Source organism: Microplitis mediator, chromosome 4 (genome assembly GCF_029852145.1).
Source record: "Microplitis mediator isolate UGA2020A chromosome 4, iyMicMedi2.1, whole genome shotgun sequence".
Lineage (NCBI taxonomy): Eukaryota > Metazoa > Arthropoda > Insecta > Hymenoptera > Braconidae > Microplitis > Microplitis mediator.
The window spans coordinates 9,804,300-9,830,024 of NC_079972.1; the positions used below are offsets into that span (position 1 = coordinate 9,804,300).

The 25,725-nt window shown below is 28.1% G+C and overlaps 4 protein-coding genes across 5 annotated transcripts; 2 read left to right on the forward strand and 2 right to left on the reverse strand.

Annotated features, from left to right (window-relative positions):
* Positions 1–2,109: 2,109 nt before the first annotated feature.
* Positions 2,110–4,604, forward strand: LOC130667140 (transcription initiation factor TFIID subunit 12). The gene is made up of 4 exons (XM_057468630.1): positions 2,110–2,281; positions 2,381–2,523; positions 2,604–2,796; positions 4,383–4,604. Exons 2-4 carry the CDS (start codon positions 2,407–2,409, stop codon positions 4,508–4,510), a joined length of 438 nt encoding a protein of 145 aa, XP_057324613.1. The 5' UTR covers positions 2,110–2,281; positions 2,381–2,406; the 3' UTR covers positions 4,511–4,604.
* Positions 4,605–7,794: 3,190 nt separating this feature from the next.
* LOC130667139 (DNA damage-regulated autophagy modulator protein 2) lies at positions 7,795–13,725 on the reverse strand. Of its 2 annotated transcripts, none has more exons than XM_057468629.1 (7): positions 13,271–13,725; positions 12,226–12,738; positions 12,036–12,157; positions 11,223–11,449; positions 11,005–11,143; positions 10,641–10,792; positions 7,795–7,934 (listed from the first exon to the last, which is right to left on the reverse strand). In XM_057468629.1, the coding sequence occupies exons 2-7, from the start codon at positions 12,306–12,308 to the stop codon at positions 7,848–7,850; spliced, it is 810 nt and encodes a 269-aa protein (XP_057324612.1). In that variant the 5' UTR covers positions 12,309–12,738; positions 13,271–13,725; the 3' UTR covers positions 7,795–7,847. The 2 variants fall into 2 exon arrangements, with proteins under 2 accessions (XP_057324612.1, XP_057324611.1); XM_057468628.1 differs by having other exon boundaries at positions 12,226–12,782.
* Positions 13,726–16,813: 3,088 nt separating this feature from the next.
* LOC130667138 (28S ribosomal protein S29, mitochondrial) lies at positions 16,814–21,996 on the forward strand. The gene is made up of 6 exons (XM_057468627.1): positions 16,814–16,970; positions 17,142–17,468; positions 18,986–19,078; positions 19,156–19,292; positions 20,304–20,651; positions 21,654–21,996. The coding sequence occupies exons 1-6, from the start codon at positions 16,958–16,960 to the stop codon at positions 21,897–21,899; spliced, it is 1,164 nt and encodes a 387-aa protein (XP_057324610.1). The 5' UTR covers positions 16,814–16,957; the 3' UTR covers positions 21,900–21,996.
* A 20-nt stretch (positions 21,997–22,016) lies between these two features.
* LOC130667137 (sequestosome-1) lies at positions 22,017–25,156 on the reverse strand. Its single transcript, XM_057468625.1, has 3 exons — positions 24,852–25,156; positions 23,481–24,535; positions 22,017–22,454 (listed from the first exon to the last, which is right to left on the reverse strand). The coding sequence occupies exons 1-3, from the start codon at positions 25,024–25,026 to the stop codon at positions 22,203–22,205; spliced, it is 1,482 nt and encodes a 493-aa protein (XP_057324608.1). The 5' UTR covers positions 25,027–25,156; the 3' UTR covers positions 22,017–22,202.
* Positions 25,157–25,725: the final 569 nt, after the last annotated feature.

The window sequence follows — 25,725 nt, forward strand, 5'->3', positions numbered from 1 at the left end:
AACTTTATTGTCATTGATATTTATTGTCATATGATACTGCAGTTAGCTGACATCTAATAATTTTTTGATTTTTAAAAGACGATAAATTACAAAAAAAAAAAATATTTAAAAAAATTGCACCTGTAGTTTTTTAAATTTTCTACATGTGTATTTTTTCAGTTTATTTTTTTCTTCAAAATTAATTGTTCAAAATAAAATCCTAAAATTTTTAATTATCTGCTAACTTCAGGATCATGTCATTGATACGGTAGACAAATTTGTAAAGAAAATTAAAGTATTTAAAATATTTATCAAAATATTTTTTCCAAAAAGTATGAAGTATTTGTATTTAAATGACTAATTTGAAAATTAATATGTGTGAATGTGGCAGACACCAGACAAATTTAAAATTATTAATAAATAGAGTACATAATTAAGAAAATAAAATTTTAAAAAATGCTTATTTTAAAAATTTTTATATCAATAAATGCATTTTGTATAAATATAATTTTATGAATTATGTACTCTATTTATTAATAATTTTAAATTTAACTGATGTCAGGTACATTCACACTAGTAAATCAATACAAATATCTAATGAGTGTGAATATAGCTGACAATTATCAATAGTAAAAATTTTGAAATAAGCAAATTTAATAAAAATTGAAAAAATGCGCATTTATAGAATTTGAAAATAAGTATGTGCATTTTTTTTTATTTTTATATTTTTGATTGTTTATTTGTAATTTGAAATTTGTCTCATGTCTGCTACATTCACACTCGTAATATCTATAAGTCGCACACAATAAAAAAATTTTGTTCTTTGAAATAAAAAACAAAAATATTGATAAAAAAAAACTTTAAAAAAGATTTTTGTGTATATTCGGAAAATTTTATTTTATTTACAAGTAACTGATTTATAAAAATTACAAAATTGTCTGATGTCTATTTTCATGATACTGAAGTTAGCCTTCGTCTAATGATTTTTGGTTTCATTTAAAAACGACAGGCTATAAAAAAAAAATTTTCAAAAATTGCACCTATAGCTTTCTTAATTTTCTACATGTACAAATTTTTGGTTGTTTTTTTTTTTTTTTAATTTATTTGTTGACAAAAAATTCCGAAAATTGCTAATTGTCTTCTAACTTCAGGATCATGAGTGTGAATGTAACTGACAAGTGGGAATTTTTTTAATTTTTGAATGAATAAATAAAGTCTAAGTATAATAAAAATTAAAAAATGAGTATTTAGATCAATGAAAAATTAGTCCGCGCATTTTTTAAAATTTAATTCTTTTAATTTATTTATTTAAAATTTATGAATTGTCTGATGTCTGCTACATTCACACTCATTCAGGATCTAACTTTAATCATTATTTCGCTTAAATTGTTTATCATTATGAGTGTGAATGTAGCAGACATCAGGCAAATTTGAAATTGTAAATAAATAGAGCGAATTATTAAGAAAATAATATTTATAAAAAATACAATTATGAATTTAAAAATTTTTTAAATGCGCATTTTTTAAAAATTTTATTCTATCAATCATTTACTCTATTTAATAATAATTTTAAATGTGTCTGGTGTCTGCTACATTCACTCATTTATCATTTGTTTAGCTGTATTATTCAAATAATTTTTATAATGTTTAACGTTTTAATGTTTAATGAGTTAACTTTGAAAACCAAATTTTTTCTTCAATTAATTTTATAAAAAATTGATGCTTAAAAATAGTTTTCAAAAAAAAAAGAATCGTTTTTTTTAAATTAATCGAAAGGCCTACAATCGGTTAAAAAAAATCGACAATCGAAACGAAAACATCGATTTCGATTGCGCATCACTAATCACAATCACAGCCTTGGAATACAAAATGAAGATTTATTTAAACTTTCTTATAGAGTAAATATATAATTTAATAAGTATGTGCCACGACGATTTATTATTTAAATTATTGACCAAAATATTGATAAGACGCAACAAATGTTGTAAGATCTTAATATATAAATTTTAAATGGAATTTAAATGCGCGCCTATTTATATATTTCTGGTTCACTAATTAATTAACAGGTGGAGGAACCTGAGGCATAACAAATGGCAGGAGGGGGTAAGAATATCGCACGGTCTGGCTGCACTGCTAATCACAATCCAGCCTTCATTGAGTTGACCAACTAAACATTTAATTTTACTAACCTCAAAATATTTAGTAACTTGTATAATTACAAATAAAATAGTAATTACATATATAATTTAGTATAAAATTTATTAAAGTTTTAGTTTTTATAAATAATATAGATTTATCTAAGGTATGAATTAAACAAATTTATTATTTCTGTTATAATGTAAAATTTAGTGATGATTTATTTTGTTTACTGAAAATAATAAATTATTTAAATAAATTGCAGTGTTTAGATAATTGTTATAAATCAAAATGTCTGAAAACAACAACCATTTCGACCAACAACAAAGCCAACCACAAAGTCAAGAATCCGGCTTGTCAAACAGTTCAGCAAACAAAAATAATCAACCAACTAATGATATACCTCAAGTAAGTTGTCAATAAATAATTTTTATGAAATAATAAATTAATTATTTTAAATGAATTAATAACTAATTGATTATTTTCAGTTCCTGACTAAATCTAAACTACAAGATTTGGTACGGGAAGTTGACCCGACAGAACAACTAGAAGAAGAAGTTGAAGAGATGCTACTTCAACTTGCTGATGATTTTGTGGAGACGACGGTCAATGCTGCTTGTTTACTGGCCAAGCATCGACATGCCAACACCGTTGAGGTGAAAGATGTCCAACTTCATCTGGGTAAATTATTTATTATTATTACATTTCAAATATTTTATTTTCTGAAGTTTACTACAATAACTGATTATGTCATATGCCAATTACCCAGTTTCGAAGCAATCACTTCCATATAGAAATTAAAATACAACTTATTTATGCGGGTCGGTTCAGTGATCGGCAAAAAAACTCCGTTGCTAAGTTCCCGTAGAAATTATTAATTAAATAAATATAATTTATTTAATAATTATTTTTAATTTATAGTTCCTGATCTGTTTGAACGGAAATATTGCTGATAAGCATTTTTAGAACGTCGGCATAGTTTATCTAGATAAAACAAAGTGTCCACGTAGATGAGAATTAGACTGCCTCGAGGTTTCCATAGAAAACCTGAGATGCAACAACGTTAATTTTTATATTTAATTAATACAGTGTGAAAAAAAATGTTAATTAGTCTAAGGACTCTGCAGAGGCTGGTATTCTACTGTATCCAATCTATTGGTCTGTCTTTTTACACTCTTTAGTAAATGAACCCCACAATTAATTTCGTCCCCAATAAAAACCACGATATTTTTCCTGTAATTTTGGACACTACTACCGGCTGCCCAAAATTACTATTCTAAATATTGGGCACTGTCACCAGCAGACCAGTAATTCACCCTGGCCAGGGCATTGCCACCGGCAGTCCAGTCATTTTTCAAAAAACCTAATCTTGATATTTATATGATCATAATATGGAAGATAAAAACAGATATCGGCATCAGATCAATTTTAAATTGCGATTTACAAAGTAATCGACGACCAGGATCCACCGGGGGTCTATTGACACCCAATGAGGCCCAACCTGGACTTTATGAACAATATAAATAATTAAATAATACTAAAAATTTTTCAATATGTAACATCATTAATGAATTTTCTTTAAAACTGATAGTTAGCTCCAAAAAAATAATTTTTTAAAGAACTCAAAAATTTATGTACATGAAGAACGGAACGTTTTTCGCGCAACGGAAATAAAAAATAGAAAAAAATTATATGCAGTTTAATGAGGGGAAGTCCTGTGACCTTGACAGGTCGGTTATAAAGCACAACCTCTCCGCTTCGCTTCCGAGGCGTGCAATTTATGTAATTTGACTGCTTAAGGGGTAGTTAAGAGTGGCCTGCAATTTTCAGCTGACATATTAGCGCGTATGTGAGACATTTCAAAAATTTAGATCCAGTAGATTTTCTACTTTTCGTTTTGTTTTTTATTTTCGTTTCACGAAAAACGTTCCGATCTTCAGGTACACCAAAATTTCGCATACTTACAAAATTTAATTAAAATTATAAATTATTGTTCTACTGAATAATTTTTTGAATTATTGATAATTCTCTACAAATAAATCATCATGTTTTAAAAAATTAGTAACATAACCGGTGTCATTCACAAAAAAAAAAACTTGGTGTTGCCGATCACTGGCTAGATGTTCGGTCATATTTTTTTAAAAGATCTGTTAGCGCCATAATTTTTTTTTTTAAATATCTAGTAAAATATTTACATCATTAGTTTTAAAAATATGAACTATAATTAATAATTATAATCGTTGTTAATAATAAATTATGAATTTCAGAGAGGAACTGGAATATGTGGATACCAGGATTCGGCACTGATGAAGTCAGGCCATTTAAACGTGCGACAGTGACAGAAGCCCACAAACAACGGTTAGCTCTCATAAGAAAGTCTATTAAAAAATATTAATTGTAATTATTAATTTTAAAGTATGTTTTTTTTTTATAAAGTTCTTAAAAATAAGCAATAATTTTTTCTGCCATTTTGTTATTATTTATTAATATGAAATAATTAAAAGAATACATTAATTGTATTGTAAATTTTAGTGTTTTTTTATTTTTTTATTTTATCAAAGTTGCCCTAATTACATAAGCGTTTATAGTAAAAATTTTAGCACCTATTTTATAAATTCAAAATATATTAATTATTATTTTATTTATTTATTACTAGACTAAGTTGATAGACAAATATAGTGATTGTAAAATATAATTTATTTGCAATGAGGCCTTTAGATTAATTCACGGCACTTATTAATTAATTTTTAATTCAATTATTTTATCTTCTATTTTTTTTATGTTTTATAATCTCGTAGGCTCGATATTTTTGGTCGTAAAAAATATTATTTTTAGTTTTTTAAAATCTTCTATACTTTTAGATTAATTTTTAACATAATTTAGATATACATAGATCGTAAGAATTGATTCAATTAATCCATAAAGGTATGAACAAGATTTAAAAAAAAAAATTTTAGTATTTTTTGCGGCCAAAATTTTAAGTATTTTCAGTAAAATTTAAACTGTCAAGAATCTTAAAAATTTCTTCTACTGATCGTTAATAAAATAAAAAATATTTTAAGAAATAATTGTCAAAATTAATTGGAACGTCGCGTTACTAATTCCAAAAAGACTTACATTTTTATACGCTCTTTTGGATTTAGTCACTAAATTTAAAACCAAAAGAGCGTATAATTTTGAACTTCCCGCTGTAAAAATTAAAAATTTTTTAAAACAAAGGGAAACTATCGGTTTCGGTCCGATATTCAAAAATCGACTTTTCATCCTTGGAAAAGCGTTGGGTGGACGTCCTGCCGTGTGTGTGTGAGTGTGTGTGTGTAAATTGATTTTGTCCACGATATATTTAAAACGAATCAACCGATTTGAATTAAAAATTTTTTTTTAAATTTTTGTTGCGTAACTCGTAAATTGCTCAACTGATTTATTTTAAAATTTGATCGTTTTTTGACCTCAAAGAGCTCAAAAGTTTACCAATAATAATGTTTTCGAACTCTCTGAGCTCAAAAACAGCGGAAAGTTTTAGAGTTGGCCCACAGGGTCAACCGTTTTTCAGATTTTTTTTTTCTATTACAACTTATTTTGGAGACTTATTTTGAAATTTAAAATTTAAAAGAAATTTTCGAACTTCAAAAGGACATTTAAGTCATGCACCCTTTAAGTTTTCAAATTTTTTTTTTACTTTTTAACTCTCGTAAGTCTACTAAAAAATTGTCAATAAAAAAAAATTACACGCCCTTTTGGCTTCAGGGAGCTCCCTAAAGCCAAAAGTGCGAATAAAAACAAGTCCGTTTGGAATTAGCCGCGATATCTTCTAAAAATAAATTAAATTTTAGTGAAAAAATATTTTAGGTATCGAGTGCACAATTAGACTAGATTTTAAACATAAATATCTAGATAAAAAAAAATAATTATTCATGTAATGCATATTTATCAAAAGTTACCGAGCGAAATGTATCCTCAACAATGTCAGCAAGACAACGCACCGCTTGAAGTAAAGCCGCTAATAACAACGAAAAAGACAACGACAATAATTTACTGGGAACAAGGGCATTATTATCATGAGATTGCAGCGATTTATTTTTATTCGAACATTTGTTATTATCAATCAATTTTTTCTTATCATCGTCACCTTTACTCTCTTCCCGCGAATTATCATCAATGTCTTTAATAATAAAATTTCTACTTTTACCCCCATTATCACTAATTTTTAATTTCTTAAACGACATCATAATGTCCTTAGTAGTCGCGATAGTTTTGAATTTTTTTCGTAACTTATCGCTCTTTTTACAATTAATGTCATCGAATAAACCATCACTCGATATATTAATACTTCTACAAACCTTGCGTTTTTTTTTACGCACTTTAAACTCATTATCGCGTCTATATTTTTCAATAGCACCCTGCGATGATGTTTTCCTACAATTAATCGACGACGAACTTGACACACTACTTTTTAAAAAATAATTACTCAGCGAATTAATACGTTTTTTATTAGTGTCCGAGTAATCATCGTCATCATAATCATAATTATTATCAAATGAATTGAATAAATTTTTATCATTTATCATCTTAACAGATTTCCCTAAATTATTATCATTATTACAAGAGTTAAAATTTATAAAATCACTTTTTATTTCATTGAGTAACTGAATTTTTTTAAAATTATCCTCGATCAATGTCTGAGATTTTTTTAATAATGACGAATATTTACTGTAAGTTGACTCATTATTATCTAAACAATCACGTTTAGGTGAATTAAAATATATATTTTTTTCAATGTCAATATCACTGTCCGAGTGTGAAAGTCTTATGTAATTATTTATTAATAATTTATTATCCAGGTAATAATTATTGTAACTATACTTTGAATTTTCACTACAAGGCCGTTTATAATTTATACCGGACAATTTTTTTTTATTATCGATATTACTATTGTGATTATTTATAATAAAACGATTGTTCAATAAATTGTTAAGCTGTGGTATTTCAAGATTTTGAACGTGCAGTAAATTTTGTTCAATATTTAGTAGGCTTTCTTCAATTTGCATTAGGCACTGCTCGATATCACATCCACTCAATTCATTATCAATATCGTCATCACTTTTTACTGAAGTCGCTATTGAATTATCGCTGCTATTACTATTTATTATACTTTTTATTTCAATGCTATCGAGACTCAATAATTTTTTCTCGTCGTCATTTAAAATATCTGGGGAATAAATTTCAGAGTAATCGTAATTATTTGACTCGCAGCTACTCGAGTGATTATTCAAATTTTTTTTATCATCAGTGTCACTGATAGGCAACTGATAATTTATGGAAGAATTTATTTCTACTGGATTATCACTGTAATTATAATATTTATCATTGTCACTAGTTTCTGAGGGTAAAATTTCGTAAGTTTTGTTGCATATTGGCGAATATGCTGGAGAAGGTTGATTTGATTCGGTTGTTATTGATGATGATGAGTAATTATGATTGTGATTGTGATTGTGAATTTTTATGTTATCAGTTGTTGAGTTTATTTGTGTACTGGCACAGTCAAATGTTTGGTAAACTGCCGGACGATAACCAGCATCACTTTTAAACCCATAAGTCATTTGGACATTGAGCAGCCGCGAAGATTCAGAGTCCCGTGGTGGAGTATCGTGACTGTGAATTTCAACGTACGGAGTATTTATTGGAGAATCTGGTAAAAGATTCATGTGACCACGGGAACTTTGGATGAGAGATCAAATACTTGTTGTTGGACTTATTGAATCTGGCGTTGCGTTAAACACACCGTAGATTTTTTTTGTGTAGTCTTCTTTGTAATTTATCTGAAATGAAATTATTTTGTTTTAGTATTTATTAAGGGTGCGAATATTTCAAACTTTCGAATTTTTTGAATCATTCGTAAGTTTTTTTAATTATTCATAATTTTCTTTTTAACGACTTGGAATTGTAATATTTTTTCTAATACTTCAAATTTTTGTGAGAGGTAACTAGAGCTAGAGCTCAGACATGAATCTACGAAAAGATTATTTTTGCACGTGTAAAAAAATTATCGTTCATTATGAATTTAGATACAAATTTCATCTCGAAACTCAGACCGTGGCACAAATATGACTTTCATAATGAATTTGTATCATCAACTTTAATCACGTCAAAATTATGACAGTAAAATTTAAATCCAAGTGATCCGAAGTTCATTCACTAAATTAATTTTACAACCGAAACTGATTTACGTAAATTAAGTACTTAGAAGAAATTTTATTGGTAATTTCTGAATAGAAAATTCAGTCAAATTTCTATCGAAGTCATTCCAAGTCCAATTCAAAGACGTAATAAATTAATTTTATAATTGGTACCGATTTACGAGACGAAAAGTTGGAGTAAATTCATGATGAAAATCACATTTGTGTCACGATCTGAGTTTCGTCATGAAATTCAGATCTAAATTCAATATGAAAGAAAATTTTTTTTACACGGGTGGTTACTTCAAAAATTAAGTTCTCCATTAAATAAAAATTTAATATGTGAAAGTTGATCAGAATTTTATCGATTCGAATTGAGTAATTCAAAAAAATACAAATAATTCGAAAATTTACGAACAATTTGAAAAGTATCGAATAATTCGATTTTATCGGATCATTCTAAAATTCAAATTTCAAATCGAATAGTCATATTCGATTTGAATACGATTCGCACACCCCTAGTATTTATTTAAAATGGAAAAAAAAAATTATAAACAAAATTTTTCCAATTTTTTTTTTTCAAGTAAAAATATCATTTTTTTTAATTGATTATTTTTTTATTTTGAATTTGGAGACTCATTTTAATTGAAAATTTAAAAAAATCTCTTTTCATTGGAAATTTTCATACTAAATATTCAAGTAAATTAAAATAATCTATGAAATATAAAATTGTCTTTGAACTTTTGAATAAATAATAAATTCAATAATTTTATTCCAAATATTTTGTAAAGAATTCAAATTGTGAAATATTTTTACACATAAATTTTCAATTTCTTTTTAAAACTTACGATTTATATTAAAAAAAAAGTTTACCGTTTGAATAATTATTTATATAATTACTGATTATTATTCACTTTATAAAATATTTTAAAATGAAGTACTAAATTTTAAATGGTCGTCATGAATTATATATTTCGTATATAATAACTATGTGTTTACTCCAAGGTCATAAATATGAAATGAAAAAAATTATTTTGCAATAATATCAATTATATGATGACCGTCAAACGTTTAGATGATTTTATACTTGAATTTAAATTTAAATTTTTAATTTTGAATAGAATTATTATTTGTTTTTTTATAAACAAAAAAATAAAAACTTGTCATTGATCTTTTTATGAATATTTCACATTACAATTGAAAATAAAATTTAAAAATTTCTTTCTCGCAACTGTAATTTACCGAAGCGCAAAAAAATGCATAAATTATCTTTAAAATATAAGTATGATTAGTAATCGATACATGATTCATTTTATCTATGACTGAAGGTACAATTAAAAAAATAATAATCACTACCGCCAATAATAATAATAAAACAAAAAAAATCCATGAAAGAAAAGTTAAGTAGGACATGGTCAATGATCAAAACGTTTACATTCTATTATAACAATGATACTGAAATTCCTTTCTTATAAATTTCTATCGTTTTTCTTTAAATCAATAATAAATAAATTTAATTTTCAAATTTAAAATAAAAGTAATAAAAAACAAGAAAATTCAAAAGTTCACTCAATAAAATTTTTTTGAAAAATTTGAATAAATGAACCCTAATTTCTTTTACTTCAAGTTGTTGAACATTTGTTAACCCATGTAAAAAAAAATTCGTTTCAAAAACGTTCATGACAATGAACTTCAAAAATTGAGACGATTCTGAACTTTGAGGCAAACGTTTTTGGAACTGACAAAATTAGAAAGTGAAAAATTTGGAACTGGTGTAGGCTTTTCTTGTACGTTTTTTTTTTTTATTCATTGAGCAAAATTAATTTGATTTGACAATTTTTTGGATTTGAAGAATTTAAAAAAAAAAAGAATTAATTAGGAATTATGAACATTTTCGACTCTCATCAGCATTATTCAGATATGAAGCAAAAAAAAATAAAAATCATTTGAAAATATTGATGAACATTTTTTACTTTTATTCGATTTTTTTGGGAAGATCGGTTTCTTTTTCCCTTTTCGTGTTCGTTCTAAAATAGTTCAAAGAATGAGTGGTTGGAACTAATTCTGAACTTTTTATGAACTCACAAAACTGTTAATTCAAATCATTTTCGCGCTTAAAAAACTAAAAAAAAACCCGCAAAAAAGTCCACACTCGTTGGAAATTGTCTCACTTCTAATTATTTTAAAGTTCCAAAAATGTTCAGCTCAAAGTTCAGAATCGTCTCATTTTGGAAGTTCACTGTCAGGAATATTTTTTGAACGAATTTTTTCTACACGGGAACCGCGAAATTTAAATTCAAATTAAAGCGACTTGAGATAAATTACAAATAAATAAATGAATTAAATTACCTTAGGATAACGTAATTCTATTTCACGAAATTCGTTAGTGAAACTTAAAATAAATATACATATGGCAATCGCACAAAGCCACTCGGTAATTGTACTCAAAAGATGCATTTCCCAACCGCCGTCATCTTTTGACCATATCCTTGGATTATTTCCTGTTGAATATAAAAATATAAATTCATTAACATAAAATACTTTTCCATACTCATTAAGTAAAATATATAATTGCATTTTATTATAGCGATTTAATTAAGAAATGTAATAAACAAATAAAGCAAACCTTGAAGAAATTTAAATAATTCTTGTCATTTTACGATGTAGCAAATTATACTCATTATAAAAAAAAGTTCTTAATAATATTATTTACCTTTAAAATCCTTGGCTGCAAGTGCAGCGGCGATAAAAACAACGAAGAAACAAATAGTACAAAAAATCGCTAAGACCAGTCTTAAATTTGTTATTTTAGGTGAACAGCCTAAAGGATTTAGTCTGTATGAGTACACTGCCTGTAAATAAAATATCATTTACAAACTCAAGCTGACTGTTGTTTAATAATAAAAGTAAATAGTTTTATTAATTAATTACTTGTAGCCAAATATAAACAGTCCCGCCGCCAAAACATAAAACAGCGCCAATTAAATGGATGATTAGATTAGACGTTTCTTGAAAATTTCCTGCTATCGACATTCCGATGGTTGATATTATCCCGACAATTAATGAAATTCTATTAAATTTTTGCCAGTATGTTGATAACTGATAAGTTGAAGAAATTTCTTTTATTTGAGCGTATCTAATATATATTGTAATACACACTGAAAATAAGTAAATAAACATTAGTTACTTTCTTAAAAATTTATAACAACTTTTTTTATCGATAATTAATTACATCTTTGTTTTTAATATATTGATAAAAATATTCTTTAATTTATTACTGTTAATAAAAACATAATTACTAGTTAACTTTAATGTTAAAAACTAAATATTCAATTTTTAAATTTTAAATAAATTTTTTTTTCAACCAAAAATTTTATCCAACAAAAAAAAAGAATCAAAATTTCCTGAGTATTAATTTAAAAAAAAAATAATTTAAATTACAGAAATTAGTGTAAAATTGCGGGTTAAATAATTATATAAAAAACTTTGATTACCAGTAATATTTTGTGTTAAAAAATAAAAAATTTTTTACGGCGATTTCCGATGCAAACTTTTTTTTATTTCAACACAAAATTTTTAGTTGCAAATAAAAAGAACTGAAATTTATTTAAAATATTTGATAATTGAATAAAAATAAAAATAAATGTTGTTATGTGCATGTGTAAGGAAACAGTTTTGTAAAACACAAATGTAGTGATACAAATAAAATTCTATTCTATTCTAAAAATAAAAATAAATACTTACTGATGACAGCAATTATATTTAAAAATTGCGCGAATAAACAACTTTCTGGTGGAAAAGTACCAGTGTCCGAAATATAAGGAAATCCTGGTACGACATGACCGTTGATAACAGCAATAATGTATCTTTTAAAAATGATAATAATAATTACTATTACCCCAATAACTATAAATAGCAAATAAAAAGTACTTACGTGATAATAAAACTAGCAGGTAATGCGATAAACATAAAAATTGGTAAATAATGTAAATTTGTAAATACGTCTTGCTTTTCCATGATAACAAATAATAATAAAGTGATAAGAAGAGTCTAGAGTGACTGCAAGAAGACAACTAAGAACCAACAAATAACAAACCGAGGTTTGTCCTCGAAGAATATGTCAGGGGTATCAGTCTCCTACGGAGTAACAACAGATTGTACACCGGTGATGGTGAACTGAGGCTGATGGAGACTTCAGTAGAGTAAACCGACGTGCCGAGGACAGTACCCAGTCAATATAATAATCATTTCCTCTCGACACTCGTGTTTTTTAAAACGTCATGTCTCTTGTTGTTGTGATGTTGCGATATCTTCCATTCACAATAATCTATTTGATTGTTCTGGCTGATTCGTTGCTGACAATTATTTTTTAAACAATTATTTGAACTGGCCATTGGTTTTTAATTTTGAATATTCATCGGTTCTTTTTTTTTATTTGTTGTTTTCTCTGGATTTTAAAAATTTAATTTATTTTTTTAAACTTAAATTACTCTGCAAATTTAAAGATTAGATTTAATTATTATCTGAAGTTAGCAGACAATTAGTAATTTTCAGATTTTTTCATCAACAAATCAATTACAAAAAAACAAAAACTAAAAATATGCACTGATAAAAACTTTAAAAAACTACAGGTGCAATTTTTTCAAATGTTTTTTTTTATAGTTTACCGTCTAAAAAAAATTTCAAAAATTATTAGACGTCTGCTAACTTCAGTGTTATATATTTAATTGATATTTGTCGTATTCCATATTTATTTTTGCTAATTATTAAAAAATAACGATAAGATTTAATTATTTTGTTTATCATAACGAACGTGACTTGACGATTTATTTATAAATTTTCCTTTTATTTATTCGAAAAAAAGTTAAGAAATGATTCGATTAGTTTGCGAACTTAATTTTTTTAAATTTGTCACGAAAAATATTTAACCCGCTGATAAAATAAATAAGAAAAAAAAATAAAATACTAAATTTACTTACCTGTAATTTTATTATCTGTGACCTCAATTTATCTTATCACAAATAATTTCCACAAATAGTTTATTTAGAATTTATTTATAAATTTTTTTTAGTAAATAATCTCTTTATTGTTTGATAGTTTACTTTGTACTGACAATTTGTAATGACGTTTTAATTTTATTTATTTATTTTTAATAATAATTATAGTATGAAAAAAAACAACCCCTTAACCTCGAGCAAGTACTGAGTACGAGAGTGCGCAATCATTTTCCACCCACGTATACGCCCACGACAATGTTTTTTCTTTTTTTTATTTATTCAAATTTTATTTGATGTCTAAGACGTTGAGTTTTTTAAATTTGAAAAATTATCTGCATAATTTGACACGAGAATTGTAATGATTGTCATCAAGAAGTAATTAATAATTATTAATCGTGATGTTATTGACAGTAATGACTGATAACAATAATTATTATCGGCAAATAACAATTATTATCGATAATTAAAATAAGTGCTCATTTAATGTATGCTAATAATTTAAAAGTTAGCTGACAATTTTTATTAGATAGTAGTAATTAGTGTGTGTTTGAAAGTGATGCGCTTATTTTTCAGTCCCGTATGAGCAATAAGTATATTGTAAATAATATATTTAAATATATATGGCAAATGTGTGATATTACACTGCGATAAAATATTAATTATTGGAATACTGGATGACTCAGCCAGTAATTGATCGCTTGACCAATGAATGAACGGTCGTATTTTTAAATATTTAAATGTAGAACCCGCACGAAAAAATATATATCCCGGTAATAGTATATATCCGGCTTATATCTTCGGTATTGTCACATGTATGCTGGATATATATTTTACTCACCTCAAGCGCGAAAATGATCGCTCTAAATTTTTTGACTCATTCACTCACATTAAATTATCTCTAAACTTTGTCGATTACACTAAAATGGGTGAAATTTTATACCAACACAAAGACAATTTATTAAAGAATAATTTCGACCCAATATTAAGTCGATAAATTATTCCATTAATTAATTATTGTAATTATTTTAAATCGTAAAACTGATTTTTCACGAAAAATTTAGCTGTCATTTTTATTTTTACTATTGTTATTATTACAAAAGTAAATTTTTTTTTCTTTTTTTCTCCCCATCAACTACTGGCAGCAGCACATGAATAAAAATTCATAATAAAAAAAAAAAATAAATAAATAAAAGTAACAATTAAAAATAAAATGAGCGATTGAGGTGTGCAATTTTGAATTTTCCAACATTTTTATAATTAAAATTTTTCGGGTTGACTTGAGGTAAAAGACTTAGGACCCGATCAGGAAGCTAGTACTCGATCACTTCAAGTATTTGTATATTCATATTTAGTAAAATTTAGTCAATATAGATAAACAAATACATGAGTGATTGAAAAATTTATTTGAAATAAAAAAAAAAAAAAAAAAAAAAATTGTCGCAGCCTGGATTCGAACCAGGGATCTTCGAGTTGACCATTTCTATGATTATTTTCCGATATCGAAATTTTGGAAAAGCTACTAAGTAGCAAGTAGCAAAGTAGCAAGTAGCAAGTAGCAAGTAGCAAATAGCAAGTAGCAAGTAGCAAGTAGCAAGTAGCAAGTAGCAAATATCAAATTCAAACACCACCGTCCATCTTACGGCATTAAATAAATTAATATTTTAAAACAATTAAATAGAATATTTACTATTGCTAAGAATGCTATGATGGAAGGGAATAATCATAGAATTCATTAGGTCTCGACGCTTTACCAACTTAGCCACTGCGACCCTTCGAGAATTGAAACTTATTATTGTCTATATTATTTTCGTATGGGAAGACGGCAACAAAATTGGAATTGATGTTCTGAAAGTTGTCAATCAAACAGCAATCAAATATTTTCTTTATAAAGTAAAAAAGGATTTTTTGTCGCAAAAAAATTTTACTCGCTTCAAGAAAATTTTTACTTGCCCCCAGAAATTTTTTGCATTATAAATTTAAAGCGAAAATTTTCTCAAGGCGAGAAGTCCTAAAAAAATAGTCCTAAGAAAATTTGTATCTTTAATTTATAATACAAAATATTTCTTACCCCAATAAATCCTTTTTTTCTGTGTGTGTAATTATAATTAAATTCCGAATGATGTAAAAAAAATTGAAATGTGTTCATTTACTGGCCGTGTTCATTCACTATTAGACCGATCACTCCGTGTAGAGTTATTTCACATAATATAATTAATTAAAAAGTTTTTTGTAAAAACAATATTTTCTTTAGTAATTAATCAATAAAAATTAGAACACAATTAATTTGATATTTAAGTTGAAGAATAATTTTCTTGAAAGAAGAATTTTTAAATTACTTCGTTATCATTTTTTGAGGCAGACACTTGTGTTCAGTCACGAGCTTAATATTCTCAATAATTAGCTAGTATATCAAGGCTACTAATTATTGAGTATATATTGAATTGTTGCTCGCGTGCAATTAATTATAAATTAATTACCGCGTGTTGAACCGCTACCGACCACGTGTCGATTTGATACATGAATTGAATATCGTTGCATTCGCTATCGCGTATCTATCTTGTCGCATTCGCTATCTAATATTAATTCTCACAATATTCAAGTGTATAAAGTGTAAATAAATATCTAAACTATTTTTTATTAATTTTGGTGTAATTTTTAGTTGTTAAAATTCCATCACACCTAAACCAGATCCTTTTGTATATTCGCTCATTTTACAACTTGTAGCGGTTTATTTGTAATTATTAACCCGTGTAAAAAAAATTTTTGTTCCTGAAGAATTTCGATCTGAATTTCATAACGAAACTCAGATCGTGACACAAATATGACTTTCATCATGAATTTGCTCCTACAATTTTTCGTCTAGTAAATCCGTATCACTTCTAAAAATTTATTATTATGTCTTTGAATTGGACTTGGGATGACTTTGATAGAAACTTGACTGAATTAAACCTTTTGTCAAATTTATCGACTCAGAAATTACCAATAAATTTCTTCTGTCAAGTACTCGATTATCGTAAATCAGTTTCGATTGTAAAATTAATTTAGTGAATGAACTTCGGATCACTTGGGTAAAAATTTGACTGAGTCATAATTTTGTCGTGATTAAAATTGTTGATACAAATTCATGATGAAAGTCATATTTGTGTCACGATCTGAGTTTCGTGATGAAATTTAGATTTAAATTCATTATCAATAAAATTTTTTTTTACACGGGAAGCTCTATCTAAAATAAATAATAAATCATTTTTTTTTATTAATTAATAAATTTATAAATAAAACAAACTCTCAGTCTAATAAAAATAATTTTATTATCAAAACAATTAATGTTTGATTAATTAATCAATTAATTTGTCCGAAATACCCGTGATAAATTTTAGATATTTACATATTCTGGATGTAATCAAGATGAATAATTATTTATTGTATTTTATATCTAATTATTTATAAAAAAAGCTAAATAATTATTTTAAAATACGTGGCAATAAAAATAAATTTCAAATAAATGTAATAGTTGGCGGGTAAATAAGCCCGATGACGTCATAAACTGGAATCCCCTCTACACACGTGATAAAGTCAAAACAGTTAACGGCGCATTAGTATATAACCTATTTTTTAATAAATTTATCAATCGTCTAAAAAAAAAACAATAAACAATTAAAAATATCAACAATGATTCCTACAAGTAAGTAAAGTTAATTATTAATTAATTAATTAACAGTATAATTTATTTTTTAATTTATATGAATTGATTTTTCGTATGAACATAAATCTGTTGATATGATTAAACATAACATTAATTACTTGATTCTTGATTAATTAATTAATTAATTGATTGATTGATTAATATTGATAGGATTATTGAGACGAGTGTCAAATAATGTCCGAAATCAATCAACTGTGACGGAGAGAATTCAAGTCCAACCGGAGGAGCCGATTCAGACTTTTCGCACCATTGAAAGTGATCCAGCAAAACACAATCGTGATCACTTGAATCGTTTTTATACAGTACCAGTAAATGTCAAAAACCGCATTTTTCCTTTCACTGGAGTACCGAGACGATTTAACGACCACTGCAAAACATTTGCGGAGACATGTATATTAGTACGCGAGCCGGCTATTGAACTGATTTCTTATCTCCAGCAGACAGATTACACAAGACCTGTCAATAGATATGTAATTTGTATCCTTTAAATAATTTACTATTTTCTTTTATTCAAAATACTTGGGCATTTATCCCCATGGTTAGAAAATGGAGTCGTGGGGTTTAATTAATTCTAGAGGAACGAAAGAATACCAGGGACAGGTTCATAAATTCTGTACCTGAAGATCGGAACGTTTTTCGTGCTACGAAAAAACGAAAATTGGAAAGTAAAAGATCTACGGGATGACTAGATTTCTGAAATGTTTTGCATATAGATGCTGGTATGTCAGCCGAAAATTTTAAGCCAGCCTTCACCCCAATCAGTCAAATTACATAAATTTTTATGAGTGTCAATGTAGCAGACATCAGACAAATTTAAAATTATTAATAATTAATAAAATTAAGTTTGAAAAAAATGCGCGTTTAAAAAATTTTAAAGTTAATAAGTGAATTTTTTATAAATATTATTTTTTTGATTATTTACACCATAGATTTATAGTTTAAAATTTGTCTGATGTCTGCTACATTCACACTCATAAATTTTTTTCATTTTCGTTGCGCGAAAAACGTTCCGATCTTCAGGTACATCATAAATTCACTCTGGAAGAGAAAGATGCAACTTCTAAGACGTGTTCAAAAAATACTCTGAAGATTGATAAATATTTATCCAGATGGTGAGTGAGTGGACAGTTACGTGATTTAATGAAGACTAGAGCAACGAAGCAATACCTCATACCGCATTTACCTCCATCGCAGAGTTTATGAAGGCTTTATGGTAGTGTCGAATCTTTCCTTTAGTTTGACCAGAGGATATTTGTGGACGCACGAGTTGCATATTTCTCTTCCAGAGTGAATTTTTGAACGTCCCTGGAATTTTTTCATTCCTAGGGGCGTGTTCAGAAATACACTAGAAGAGAAATATGCAACTCGTGCGTTTACAAATATCCTCTGGTCAAACCAGAGGAGAGATTCGACATTACCATAAATCCTTCATAAACTTTGCGATGAAGGTAAACGTGGCATCAGGTATTCTTCTGTTCCTCTGGTTTGAATTAAACCACGTGACTTTCCAAGTACTAACCTTCTGGGTAAGTATTTTTCAATCTCCAAAATCTATTTCTGAACACGTCCCAGATACTGCATTCATCTCCTCTGTAGAGTTTATGAACGCATTATGGTAATGTCGAATTGTTCCTCTGGTTCAACCAGACAATATTTATGAACTTAGAAGTTACATCTTTTGCTTCCAGAGTGAATTTCTGAACATGTCCCTTTTATTTTACTGCTACATTAATAATTACTGTGTCATCTATACAGCATTCAATTCTGAAATTGTCAGTACCCAGCGTAAATTTGAAACCTTAAGTCTTGCAATTTATTTTTTTTTTCAACAAAAATAATAAAAATTTATGAGAAAATAAATTTGCAATCTTTTGAAGCTCTGGTTTATCAACTAGACGTTCAAAATATGACTATTAACTATCTTTGGTCATCTCCTCATTTTATTATTCCAGCTATTGATTCTTAATAAATAATAAATTATTGGTGACGATTAGATGGACCCTTAGGATCTGGTAAAACATTGACATTGATGCATTTAATGCACTATGGATTTAACATGAAGCATCTTATAGTCCACGTACCTTGGAGTAAATATCTATGAGTATTATTATTATCGTCATTGTTAATTATTTAAAAAACAATATTAATTATTATTGATAATCAGTTCCAGATTGGTTCAGACGACGTTCAGAATCAGCTCCTTCGGAACGTGTTGAAGGATTATTTAATTTACCAATTGTTGGAGCTTTCTGGCTGGCTCATTTCAAGCATCAAAATGGTCCTTTATTAGCACAGCTTGATGTAAGTGTTTTTTTCTAATTATAATTTCAATATGAAGATAATCAATAGCTTTTAATTGATTAGAATCGAGGTAACGAGACATGTATTTTGAATAATGAACGAAAAGGAATTTTCTGCAAAATTCTAGTCTGATGAAAATATACAATTCAAACATATTCTTGTTTAAAAACAAATTTAAAAAAAAATATAAAAAATCACGATATTCGTTCTTTATTTTTTTGACATAATTCGGTATAAAAAAATTAATTATATTTTAAATTTAAGATTGAATGATAAAACATCTGTAATAATTGTCAAATTAATTATGATTATAAATAGCAAATTATCTAAAGTATCCCGTAAAAAAAAATTGTTGAAAAACTTTGGAAAAGGTTGAAAAAGTGTTGACTATTCTAATCTTCAAGACGTGACACAACGATGAACTTTTTTTTTAACGTTTTTTAAACTTTTAGAAATTCAAAGGAAAAATCAATGATTGACTGGAGTGAATTCGGAGTGATTATGGATTTTATTTAAATCTGAATTCATCCGTCACTCGGAGTTTCGGATTTTTTACAAATAATCACTCCGCATACGGAGTAAATAGGGAATTTGTTTTTCCAGCGGAGTGATCTGGATTTTATTTAAATCCGCAGTCACTCTTCGGAGTTTTAATATTAAAATAAATTTCCCCTTCGGAATAAATTTCCATCCGAAGGAATTAAATAAATAATACACTCCGGATTTACTCCGCGTTCGCTAGTTTTTTACATTCTACAGAAGAACTTAAAATTCTTAAATTATAATATTAAGTCAATAGTTTCCTTCTTGATGTACCTGAAGATAGGAACGTTTTGTGCGGAACGAAAATAAAAAAACAAAATGAAAAGAAAAAAATCTACTGGATTTAGATTTCTGAAATATTTCGCATAAATCAGCAGAAAATTACAGTCACCTCCTTTACAACCTTTTCTCAACGATTTTTTTCACGTGATGACTCATTAATATATCACAATTAATTCAATAAAATAGATAAGACTACAAAAAGATTACATATGGAACCCACGAGAACAAAATCCAGCCGGAACACCACTGGTGGACATGATTGATTTTGGAATAGCACGTGGTAAATACGCTTGCGATGTAATTGACGGGGTGCTAAATGAAATAAAATTATCAAGTACTGCCGGAATATGCAAAACACTTGTCCTCCTTGACGGGTTTAACGCTTTATTTGCTGAGGACTCTATTATAAAAGATTCGGAATTTAAACGTCTGTATGCTAACCGCGTATCATTAACACATTCATTTTTAAATTTCACAAAATATGACTGGTGTAATGGTGCCATTGTCGCACTAGTTGATATATTAGCAGTCAAGGTATTTCTCAAATATTATCACTAATAATTAATAATTAATTACTAGGGGTGTGTGAATAGTTTGAACTAACGAATTATCCCCATCGAATCGAATCGAACTATTCCATGCTAACTTTGAAATTCAAGATGTCAAGATGATGTCTTTTTAAAGGACAAGACAAATTTTTTTTGTCTCAAACTCTCAATATCTTTTGAATGACACCTTCGAGGTTAATGTCGTTAATTGCATCTTGTAGCTAATAAAATAAGCTTCAAATTACACTACTATGACTTTATCTAAATAAAACTTAGCACACATATCGTTCAAGTTGATACTTAAATTTTAATAATTTATTCAAACTTTATATTATGAATTTTTAATGGTGTCAACTATTGCTAAAACTTTTAGCGGTTTAATAATGAATATAGTACGAGAAATCTTCATCCATTTCGGCTGCCAAATGACATTTTTCCGTCCTAAAGAAGTCATTTCAATTAAAAAATCATTTGGATGGACATTTGACAATTATTTGTAATTTAATTTTTGTCGTCATGTGTCAAGTCTTTTCAGCAGATACTTGGACCCAAGTGCATGCTTGGCTTTGTGACATCTAAGAGATAGCAATTTCGAGGCTGTTTTTTTATCTGTCTGTAAGGTACCAAAATGTTGACAAAACGATCAGAAATTTGTCACCGAAAAAAAGGCCGGCCTAAGAGAATTGACACAGGTGACGAAAAAAATTAAATTATAAATAATTTTCAAATAAGAAATCTGATGAATTTATAATTGAAATGTATTTTTTAAGATGGAAAAAAAATCACAAATTTTCTGACTCCTAAGACCAACATCTGTCCGTCTTATTAATTTAAAAAAATTTGTCTTGCCCTTTTAAATGACATCTTCAAGTTGTGTCTGTACTACTTGGGGATATTTGAATTATTCGATTCGATATGAACTCTATTCGCACACCCCTAGTTTATTATTAATAATTAGTAATTACTAATAATCTAATTTTAATTGTAGAAAGAAAATCAATTTGAATCATCAATGTACCCGCGGTATCTTCTTGGCAAAGAAGGCTTCGAACATCTGGATCCATTTTTGCCAATCGAAGTTCCCTTTTACACACAAGATGAATTTGATGCCGTAATCGAGTATTACAAAAACAGATTATGGTTAAGAAATTTAACAGAAAGTGGAAAACGTGAATTAGAAATATTAACTCAAAGAAGTCCCTATAAACTTATGAGATATACAGCTCCATTATAAATAATAACTGTTAGCTGTGATTAGTTTTTAAACTTGTACTGTTTTTTAATTAATTATTCATAATATAAAATTGCTTTGTAAGTAAATAAAAGTCTATCAAATAAATTTAAGACCCAGTGATGCTTCAATAGTTTATTGGTGCCTACTACATTCAAGGATACAATAAGATGTGCATAGTGACAAGTAAAATTCTTTTAACAAACGGGAATGCGATTTGATCAGTCACATCTACGTATGTATTACGTATTATGTATGTACGTATTTAATAGATATTACGTATGAGTAAAAAGTGCATGAGTACAATCAGCGACGTTGTAGAGCATCAAGAGCGCGAACGATGTCACCTTCTTTGGTGACCAAGAGATTAGTGAGCCATCCGTTTTCGTTTGAAAATCCCATCTGGATCATGGCTTCGACAGCCTTTTGGATTTTCGGGTCTGAGTGATAGAAAACTGGAGTTACTTTTGGTAGCTCTGGATAAATAGACTTTGATGATGACGGTGATGACTCTTGGGGAGCTGAGGGCTTTGCCTGTTCTTTAGGTTCTGGAGTGACCTGTTTTAAATAAAATTATTTATTTTAATAATTACATTTTTACTTTAGTGGGGATTCTACTGTTTCCGTGGCGTCGCCAAATAATCGTGAATTCTTTTAGGACTCGACAAAATAAGACTTTGTGTTAAAGAATAAAATTTTTCGATATCTCGCTCAGTTTTTAAGAAAAATGCGATTTTTCAAAAAAATTTCATAGATTATAATATCCAATTTTTAAAAATTTTTTTCCGGAAGTTTCATTTAAAGACAAAAATTTTGAAAAAAAAATCGTCGGAATTAGTCCATTTTTGAAGAAGTGACAGCTATTTGAAAAACAGTTTTATTTCGATGAGTGTAAATGTAGCATGATCCTGAAGTTAGCAGACAATTAAAAATTTTCGGATTTTTTTTTCAACAAATAAATTATAAAAAAAAAAAACAATTAAAAAATGCACATGTAGAAAATTTAAAAAACTACAGGTGCAATTTTTGTTTTTTTATAATTTATTGTCTAAAATAAACTCCAACAATTATTAGACCTCGGCTAACTATGATCCTGAAGTGAGCCGACGTCTAATAATTTTTGGATTTTTTTTCAGCATGTAAATTAAAAAAAAAAAAGAAAATTAAAAAATGCACTTGTAAAAAATAAAAAAATCTATAGGTGCAATTTTTTAAAATACTTTTTTTTAAATAATTTATTGTTTAAAAAAAAATCCAAAAATTATTAGACGTCGGCTCACTTCAGTATCATGAATGTAGCAGACATCAGATAAATTTAAAATTATAGATAAATAGAGTTAATAATTGATAAAATAACTTAAAAAAAAAAAATGCGCACTTGAAAAATTTTGTAATTAATAAGTGCATTTTTTATAAATATCATTTTTTAAATTATTTACTCTATTTATTTATAATTAAAAATTTGTCTGATGTCTGCTACATTCACTCATTTATTTCGTCGAGTTCTACAAAAATTCGCGGTGATTTGACGGCGCCACGGAAACCGCAGACATCCTACTTTAGTTTTAGTATGTTGAAAATTACCTCTTTGATAACAGTCCAATCCAACTCATTTTCATTGTCACTGGATGTGCTGGAAGTACTTTTGCCAGGACTACTTTTGTCAGCGACCACTTGCTCAGGTGTTTTAGGCCGTGACGGAGTCGCTGAATTCGCTGGTGTTGTCGGAGTCTGTGATGGACTTCGTGGTTTCTCATTATTTTTAGCAGAAGATCCAGCTTGAGTCGAATCATCAGCTTTTCCAGCTCCAGTAGCAGCAGAAGCAGGAGTGTCATTAGTCTTTATTTGAAAATTAACATCAATACCAAGTGGGTCCAAAAATTGTGATAAGTTCTGTCCCACTAATTTAAAAAGTTCAATGTGAGGATCTTTTCTAGCGTCTGGACCTTTTGGTTGGTTTTGTTGCTGCTGTTCTTTAGGTTCTTTAGGCTGCTCGTTGGCTTCTTGTGCCTCGGTAGGTTTTTCAAAAGGATTTTTCTTCATGGGACAGTCAGCAGGAATATTTGCCCAATCATTGAGATAAGCCGCAAGTGAGTCAATCCAACCACCGGCATCAGTAGCGACAGCAGCAGCTGCTGCAGAAGCGGCAGCAGATGCTGCATCTGAAACTGGACAATGACGACGTCGTTGAGATCTCGGGCATTTCTTAGATGAATTACCAGCGTCAGCACAAGCTCCCGCTGGTTCTTCACACTCGTCAACTGGAATAAAGTTTTTGCGAACGAATTTATTCATGTGACGCGACAGACGTCTTCCATGATGAGCTTTCCAGTCAACCGGAGTAACGATGCGCAACATGCAGTGATCAGCATGAATTCCTTGAGCATGACACTTTGAACAAAGGTCATAGTCCGGACATTGGACGCATTTGAATCGATAACCCCGTACTACTCCGTTACATCCATCGCAAGATATTCCAGGATGCAAAACATTTGATGACTCAGCAGCTTCTGGTTCCGAAAACGAATAATCAGATCTCAGTTTTACGTAAAGTTTGCGAACTGAATCCTGTCCTGTCTCGTTCAAGGCGATCTGCAATTCTTCGTCACTTGAAATTATCACGTCATCACCATCAGCATCTGCAATTGTGTCGTTATATAAATAGTTGCATCAGATTTACATATTATATATTTGTAATCAGTTAATGATACTGAAGTTAGCAGACGTCTAATAATTTTTGGATTTTTTTTTAGACGATAAACCATAAAAAAAAAATATTTGAAAAAATTGCACCTGTAGTTTTTAAAATTTTCTACATGTGCATATTTTTATTTTATTTCTTTGCAATCGATTTGTTGAAAAACGAAAATTAAAAAATTATTAAATGTCTGCTAACTTCAGGATCATAATGAGTTATCGTATAAAATAAATAATAAGTAATTAGTAATTAATTACCTTTCCAGTAAATTTCAAACCGTTTTCCCCGTATGTTAGGAAATATACTCTGCAATTTTTCACGTAAATAAAGATAATTTGTCACAACGTCTGCATCGATACCAAAACGACGTATTTCTTGGTTTGCAGTATCAGCTTCATGATACATATAAACTTTAAAACTCACGGTTGCCATTTTAAAATTTATTTGTTTAAATATTCAAAATTTAATAATTATTTTACTTGGTGAAAGTTAAATGTCAATTGCGCAGCAATGGAGTAACGCACTTATAAATAGTTTTCTGTAAACTGATATCCCCGGATAGATATCAGCTGTTTTTATATATGAGCTCAGATCAATATAGAAGGGGAAAAATAACAATAATATACATGCTGACTTGTATATTTGTGCGGGACGCCATCTTTGTAAACATAAATACTGGTTTGAAAGTAATAAAGGAGTAAATTTAAATGGTTACTAAAATTTGACAGCTGGATAAATAAATTTATTATTATTAAATTACTCTTTTAAAGTAACAGTTAATTAATAAAAACTCTTGTTTTTTTTTGAATTTAAAAACAAAAAAGTTGCGCTGTCAAATTTGAAGCGCCATCTGCTAGAATCTGAAGACTATATTGCAGATTTAAATAATTAAAAGTCTTTTTAAATAGAAATTTAAAGTGATTATGGTTCATAAGTTGGCGGTAATTATTTAAAATTATTTTTGACAGTAATTTGAAAAAAGTCATATTATTTTAATGATTTAATGAGATGATGAAATAACTGAGAGTTGGTTGTAAAAAGACCGCCATGTTTGAATGAGACGCCAAATTTGAATGATTTATCACGTGTACGTTTACCAATCGTCCACGACTTTCGCGTTGTGATGTCACG

Bases quoted from the DNA above. Each gene is read 5' to 3' on its own strand.
- LOC130667140 (XM_057468630.1), top strand. From the start codon at position 2,407: ATGTCTGAAAACAACAACCATTTCGACCAACAACAAAGCCAACCACAA. The intron at 2,524-2,603 runs GTAAGTTGTCAA...GATTATTTTCAG, and splicing joins CAACTAATGATATACCTCAA to TTCCTGACTAAATCTAAACT. The intron at 2,797-4,382 runs GTAAATTATTTA...TATGAATTTCAG, and splicing joins AGATGTCCAACTTCATCTGG to AGAGGAACTGGAATATGTGG.
- LOC130667139 (XM_057468629.1), bottom strand. From the start codon at position 12,308: ATGGAAAAGCAAGACGTATTTACAAATTTACATTATTTACCAATTTTT. The intron at 11,450-12,035 runs GTAAGTATTTAT...ACTTATTTTCAG, and splicing joins AAATATAATTGCTGTCATCA to TGTGTATTACAATATATATT. The intron at 7,935-10,640 runs GTAATTTAATTC...ATTTCATTTCAG, and splicing joins TAGAATTACGTTATCCTAAG to ATAAATTACAAAGAAGACTA.
- LOC130667138 (XM_057468627.1), top strand. The intron at 17,469-18,985 runs GTATCCTTTAAA...GGTGACGATTAG, and splicing joins TGTCAATAGATATGTAATTT to ATGGACCCTTAGGATCTGGT. The intron at 19,293-20,303 runs GTAAGTGTTTTT...TCAATAAAATAG, and splicing joins CTTTATTAGCACAGCTTGAT to ATAAGACTACAAAAAGATTA.
- LOC130667137 (XM_057468625.1), bottom strand. From the start codon at position 25,026: ATGGCAACCGTGAGTTTTAAAGTTTATATGTATCATGAAGCTGATACT. The intron at 24,536-24,851 runs GTAATTAATTAC...ACACAATTGCAG, and splicing joins GTTTGAAATTTACTGGAAAG to ATGCTGATGGTGATGACGTG. The intron at 22,455-23,480 runs GTAATTTTCAAC...TATTTAAAACAG, and splicing joins ATTGGACTGTTATCAAAGAG to GTCACTCCAGAACCTAAAGA.